Source organism: Lemur catta, chromosome 6 (genome assembly GCF_020740605.2).
Source record: "Lemur catta isolate mLemCat1 chromosome 6, mLemCat1.pri, whole genome shotgun sequence".
Classification (NCBI taxonomy): Eukaryota; Metazoa; Chordata; class Mammalia; order Primates; family Lemuridae; genus Lemur; species Lemur catta.
The window spans coordinates 7,478,908-7,485,799 of NC_059133.1; the positions used below are offsets into that span (position 1 = coordinate 7,478,908).

The window sequence follows — 6,892 nt, forward strand, 5'->3', positions numbered from 1 at the left end:
AGCTAAATGGTGGAAACAACAGATGGATGTGAAACAAAATGTAGTAATATGCATACAATGGAATATCATCTGGCCTTTATTTTTTCCTTTTTTTTTTTCCTGTTACATCCTTGCAATCATCCAGCCTTTAAAAAGAAGGGAATTCTGGCACACATTACAACATGCATAAACCTTGAGGATACTATGCTAAGTAAAATAAGGCCATCACAAAAGGACAAATATTGTATGATTCCACTTATATGAAGAACTTAGAGTCATAAAGACAAAGTAGAGCAGTGGGGGCCTGGGGTGGGGGGAGGGGACGGGGAGTTAGTACTTACTGGATGTGGAATTCCAGTTTGGGAGGATGAGAAAGTTCTGGAGATGGATGGTGGTGATGGTTGCACAATAACGTGAATGAGGCCAGGGTGGTGGCTCACGCCTGTAATCCTAGCACTCTGGGAGGCTGAGGCGGGAGGACTGCTTGAGCTCAGGAGTTCAAGATGAGCCTGAGCAAGAGCAAGACCCCATCTCTACTTAAAAAAAAAAAAAAAAAATAGAAAAAATTAGCCAGGCAACTAAAAAAAATAGAAAAAAAATGTGAATGTACTTAATGCCACTGAACCCGACACTTGAAATGGTTAAAATAGATTTCATGTTATATATATTTTACCACACAAAAACACAGAATTAAAACTGATGATGCAGAAACAAACAAAAACTCTTTGCTAGTCACTTTATCCTGTGCTCTTGTTCTGTCTTTCACTAACGTCAGGGTGTGGAAGCGCTTCCTTGCCTTCACTTGCAACTTTGGTTTAACTGATCTTCCAGGTCAAAGTCCCCCAGCTGTGGAATTCTTCTACCGTGGGGGATTGCAGGAACATAATCCTCACGGTTGGAGAGGAAATATTTTCTGGGGAAAAGACAAGGGGAGCACTGACTGGGTTTGGGGAGGTGACTTGATGGCACCCACTGGGAGAAACTGTTTGCTAGACGTGGCGAGGGCAAAGGGAGCAGACAGATCCCTTCACACGTGGTCTTCACACCTCCTTGGACTCTGTCTGCATCTCTCCTTCCGTGACCCCCACAGTTCCCCACAGTTTTGGGGAGCCACACCCTAGGTTGAAAGAGGAGGAAAGGAAAGTTCCATTCATTCCTCAGACCCCAGCCCTACCCCCAGTCCCCTAGTCCTACCAAGGATGTCAGGAGGACAGTCCCACCAGCAACCCACCCCTCACCTCTGCACCTGTGTATCTTATCCTGAACATCTCAAGGGTGTTCAGGTCACTGCCGCTCAGGCTGGGGAGAGATGTGTTGGTGACAGTACCCCTCCATCATCATGTCCCCATCTCTTTGAGCCTCCCTGGCCCCTTCTCCCCTGCATCCCTGTTCTCTCTGACTTCACCTCTCCTCTCACCCACTCACTTCCATGTCTCCACCCACTTTGCTTCCATTTCAGTTGCTTCAGTGTGGGGTTGAGAGGACAGGATGCTCCCTTCCCCATGCTCCCTTCTCCGGAGCTGCTGCTGGGCCTTGGCTGGGTGTGTGCCCACCACCCACTGAGCTGTTGACTCAGTCACGTGTGTTTCCTGGGAGAGGCTGTCTCACCAATTTCCTCTCCCAGATTCCTCCTTGGAGGCTGGAGGTGAGAGGCTGAGAGGAGGATGGGGGGCTGGCAGACACCCTGGGAAGCCTTCCAGTACACAAACCAGGTGCAGGAAAACCTCTTTCACTAGTGGCTGGGGAGTGGGGCTTCTTGGATTTGCTTGAATGCTCCCCTAAGAATCTCTTTTCTTATTGGACTTGCTTCTAAAATAGGTTTCGAGCTTACCTATGGCAGCGGGAGACCGCACTGTTAGTAAGGAAAATTAACCATCAGCTCTTTTACTCCACCAGCGCTTGGCTGGGAACTACTGCTACTAATCATGATGATGCAGAGAGCTCCCCAGGACCCAAGGAAGCTGCACAGAAGTTTTCTAAACAGGCTGCCTGTGCAGCTCTGCGGTGGAGAACATCCTGCAGGAAGAGGAACGGGCTGTGCTGAGGTGCCTGCTCTAAGGACACCCCTGGACAAGCCTAGGCGCTTGCGGTTTGCTCCCCCTATTTCACTAAGGTCTGCTGTGCATCACACGGAGGACTCCTGGCTCTGTCTTCTCCTGGGGAAGAAGCCGAGAAGCAGCAGCCGTGGCTGCCTCCCAGTGGCCCCGGCTAAAACCTCCGTTCAAGGTGCCCACAGCAGATCTCAGCTGCAGCAACAGAGACAGCCTCAGGCTTCCCCAAGGCTGATGACTCAGCGGGGGAGCTTAGGGTAGGACTGGGGGGGTTGGGGGGCCAGCACTGATGACCTTTTGTGCAGAAGACAGGAAGCTGAGTCCCGAGAACAAGCCCAGCAGCAGAACTGCAATCTAATGAACTTATAGTAATTCCATTTATGTCACTGAATCCTCTGCAGGTTTAGAAAAATAGATCCCCTGCTTCATGTTCCCTAAACATGCAGCCTGAAGCAAGTTCTCAATTCCATAGCCAAGCGACCCCTCTTTTCCTTCCCTGCTACCCACTCCCACCCGAAGCCCCAACAATTACGCAGGAACATCCATAGTGATGTGGGTGGAGATTTTCCTTTATTCATTTTTGTTTTGGAGAGGAAGGACTAGAGCAAAAAGATGATACCAACACACCGGGCATTGGAATGACCCCTGCACATGCAGAACACATGGATGCTCACTCTGGACTAGTGACTGACAAGTGAATGTGCCCCTTGGAGAGAATGTCCCTGCAACCCCTCTCCCATTTTTATTAGTTTCAAGACCCACACCCACAACCACACCCACCCAAGGTCGCCTTGTCATTCTCAGTAAGTGAATCTCCTAAGCAAATTGGGCTTTTACTCCTGGGGGCTCAGAGCCCTACCTGCCAAAATAAACACATGTCCTCTCCCCTAGAGATGAAGGGAAAGTGATGCATGATGCTGGAACACAGAGAGATGGCACGCTTCATTTTTCATCATCCATCGGCTTGGGAGAAAGACTGCATTCCATCACACCCACGAGACGGGAGGGAGCCTTGCCACTTTCCTGTCTCCCCGGGCCTTGTGTGATGTGGCCCTGCCTGGTTTAAACAAACCCAGCCAGGAGCCTTCCATCTCTTCCCCTGGGAAAAAGACATTTGGGAGCTAAGAGATACACGGCTCAACTGAATTCAAGCCAAAATTTTCTTCTTACTCAGTTTCTATTCCCACCAAAGGCCTCATCCTGCTTCCCCAAGGGGATTTCTGAAGTCTGAAGCCCCCAAACCTGGCTCCAAGCCTCCCCAGCAATTCGTGGGCCCCAGACTCACTACCCAGTCTCCCCACATCCCCCCGGAGCAGTCTTGAGTTTTTCTCGGCATCTCTCCCTGTGGTTTGCTGCGGTGTCCTGACTTCGAAGTGTCCAGGGTGGCAGGGGAAGCGTCAGGTGCCTTTGCTTTCTGTCCTCTCCTCCTCAGCTGTCTGAGCGTTGCTGACGGTGCAAAGCTGCCCCTGGGCTGCAGGCTTCACTGACAGGACCAAGCGTTTGCGGAACGTCTCGCAGAGCACGATATACACAAAGGGGTTGAGGCAGCTGTTGGCGTAGCCCAAGCTGATGGCCGCATTGTACAGGTAGACAAAGGTGAGGGTTGGGCGGCTGATGGACAGCTGGGTCAGCTGTAGCACGTAGTAGGGTGCCCAGCACACAAAGAAGACCAGGCAGATGGCGATGGCTGTGCGGGTCACCTTCTTTGTCCGCAGCCGGATGCTGCGTTGGGAGGCAGGGGCCACTGAGGACGTCATGCGCTGCAGGATCCTCACGTATGCGGCCGTGATGACCACGAAGGGCAGGGCAAAGGCCAGGAAAAACTGATACAAGGTGAACCAGTAGAGGTCAGTGTCCGGGTTGGGCAGGCGGATGCCACAGCCCACCGCACCCCCTGGGAAGGGGATGAGCCTGGCATAGAGCCACACGGGAGTGATGCTGATGAAGGAGAGGGCCCACAGGAGGCAGATCACCAGGGTGGCCACAGAGGGCTTCCGGAACTTGGTGGAGGAGATGGGGTGGACTGTGGCCAGGTAGCGGTCGATGGCCATGGCGGTGAGGATGTAGGTGCTGGTGAACTGACTGTTGGCATCCATGGCAGTGATGAGGGTGCACATGGTCTCCCCAAAGTGCCAGACACCATTGCCCATGAGCTGGTGGATCATGAAGGGCATGCCCAGGAGAAAGAGGAGATCCGCCACCGAGAGGTTGATGATGAAGATGTCGGGGACATTGCTGCACCAGTGCAGCTTGGACTTCTTCACAACTGCAAAGATGACCGTGGAGTTCCCGATGATGCCCAGAAGGCAGATGGTGCCGAACACCGAAGGCATGATGATGTTGATGTAGGAGACATTCCCTGTGCGAGGAGGTGACCCTGGGGACAGAGGGAGCACGTGCTGACCATTTGACATGGGCTGACGTCCTGCTGTTGCACTCAGCCTCTGGCTACCCTCTTGCTTACCTTTCATCCCCCCTGGTTTCAGCTCAGGGCCCACTGCTCATCTGAATCCTCTCCTGCCATTCTCCCTCCCCACACTGTTGCTAATCCTGTCCCCTTGCCCTCCCCCACTGGTTTCCTGGGGAATTCTACCAGATTCTCTGCAGCCACCTGTAGTTGAGGGAGCCAAGAACTACAGCTGTCAGAGGATTACTGTGCACGCCTGGCCTTCACCAGGAAACCTCCTCTAAGTAGCCAGAAGGATATGAAAGTGTGTGTGTGTGTGTGTGTGTGTGTGTGTGTGTGTGTGTGTGTGTGTTTTCCTATTCACAGCCCCGATCATTTCATTTTAGAGATCACTGGCTGGACACTGTATACTGATTCCTGGGCCTGTCTGTGGGTGGCTGTCTTAGAGACGCAAAACCGGCTGTGCCTGGGTCAGGACAGCCGCCCTCCCAGCTCCAGGCTTCCTTCCATCAGGGATTTCCTTGGTCGGTGTCTTCCGAGCCTGGGCTTCCCGAGTGGAGCGGGGATGCGTGTGCGGCAGCTCAGCAGCCTGAGAATTTTCTCACACAAACCTTTCCTCTTTGCCTCCCTTCCCTTCGCCTTCAAAGCTAGAATCCCAGGGCTTCGCAGCCCTGGAAATGTCAGGAAGCTTAATTCGCCAGAAAAGTTAATCCCCTCATGGCTCAGCGAAGTCTTCCCTTCCCACAGCTTCTCCCAGGGGGCAGCGGGGATGTCCCAGACCCCGTCACTGAAGTGCCAGGAAGAAGCCAAGGGTGGCAGGGAGTGAGCCTCCCGCCCGCTGTCTCCCACATACCACCCCCCAGCTTCTCCTGCTTGCTTTTCCAGCCTGAAATTTTTTTCTGCAAAGCCTATTTGGAGCTCATCAGCGAGCCTTCCTCTGCCTCCCTCACGGCGGGCCACCATTCCTTGCCACTTCTGAATGTGCCTTTGCCCTCTCCTCTGCTCCAGCCCGCCCCTGCCTGCTTCTCCCCTTCCCCACTGGGCAAAGCGGACTGCAGATCTTGGCCCCAAGAACTGTAATAAAGTTTCCCAAGCAGTTTGGCTCAGGGGTGAAAGCTCCCCCTTTCCCACCCCCAGCCCAGAGGAGGGAGGATTCCCCCCAACTCGACTCACCCGCGGAGGTGAGGTTATCCGGGCCGTCGGAGGTGTTGCTGGCGTTGGGGCCAGTGGGCAGCAGCGAGGCTTCCAGGTCCATCCAGCTGGTGCTGGTCACTGGTCGCCTGCTCCCCTGAGTTGAGCTCCCGGCCACCCACGCAGGCTGCGGCAGCCTCCAGCACCCGCCTTGTCCCGGAGCACGAGCCCGAGCCCCGCAGTCCCGCAGCCCGGAAGGGGGTCTTCCTCGGCAGCCTGGCAGCCTCTGCCGCCTCCAAGCCCAACTGCCCTCCCCTCTCCCTCCTTCCCGGCTCCCACTGACATCACCTAGACACATTAACATTCGGAGGCAGATGCACATTAACCTCTTCAGTCCCGGGCTGGGCTAGGGCTCCCACTTCTGACTGCCTGCAGAGCCCAGGGGCCCTGGGGAAGATGGGAGGGGCTGGGCTCAGGCAGCCCCACATGGGAGGGGACCTCCTTCCTACTGGCACTTGGGGCTGTCTCGTGAGCTCACAGGGGCTGCTGCTTGCCTTGCGTGAGGATCAAGGTCTCTGCAGAGGCAAAAAGGTGAAGCAAACGGGTTGCCTCCCTTTGGAGGAGAGAACAAGGCTGGCCTATCTCCTAACCCCAGGTATGGGTGGCTGGGCCATGTGGCGGGGGTTGGGGGGACTGTTCACAGAGCTTGGGAATCAAAGGCTTGGGCTGCAGCCTGCCTGCCCCCCACGCACACTAGAGGCCACCCTCGGCCCCTTTCCTGTCCCCTGATGGATCCCAATCATCTCCCTGGCCAGACTGCCAGCATCCTTCAGAAGCTGAGCCCTTGTCTGGCGCTCAGAGGTGACCCAGGTCACTCATGCTGGCAATGGCCAGGACCTCAGGGACCAGAAGGGGACAAATTCCCATCTGCTCAGGATCAGCCTGGCCCAGGCTTACAAACGTTTATTTTTCTAGACACTCTGAGGTCCTTGAGGTTTTACCTGGGACTCTTTGAGACAAATATCAGGTCATAAGCTCCCAGAGAGATCATTGCCGAGGAACAGCCTCAGAGTGCAAAGGCATTGAGCGAATTCTACACAGAGGCATTCCGCTGGCTGCCGCCAAGAGCTGCCACCATCCCCCTGGCCAGACTCAGGAGCCAGGGGCCCAGGGGGTTCACAGTCTGATCTCCACACACCTCTTGTCTTGTCTTCTTACTTGCTTCATCCAGCAAATACTTATTGTGTACTTACTACTTGCCAAGCACTGTTCTGGGTTCTGTGGTGAAAAAGCCAAGAGTCCCTGTCCTCATGGAGATTATATT

The 6,892-nt window shown here is 54.4% G+C and overlaps 1 protein-coding gene across 1 annotated transcript; it reads right to left on the bottom strand.

Moving 5' to 3' along the window:
- Positions 1-2,632: 2,632 nt before the first annotated feature.
- Positions 2,633-6,367, bottom strand: MCHR1 (melanin concentrating hormone receptor 1). Its single transcript, XM_045554839.1, has 2 exons — positions 5,611-6,367; positions 2,633-4,407 (listed from the first exon to the last, which is right to left on the bottom strand). Exons 1-2 carry the CDS (start codon positions 5,948-5,950, stop codon positions 3,428-3,430), a joined length of 1,320 nt encoding a protein of 439 aa, XP_045410795.1. The 5' UTR covers positions 5,951-6,367; the 3' UTR covers positions 2,633-3,427.
- Positions 6,368-6,892: the final 525 nt, after the last annotated feature.

Excerpts from the sequence above, each read along its gene's own strand:
- MCHR1 (XM_045554839.1), bottom strand. The coding sequence starts at position 5,950 with ATGTGCATCTGCCTCCGAATGTTAATGTGTCTAGGTGATGTCAGTGGG. Across the intron at positions 4,408-5,610 it reads GGATAACCTCACCTCCGCGG|GGTCACCTCCTCGCACAGGG; the intron begins GTGAGTCGAGTT and ends CTCTGTCCCCAG.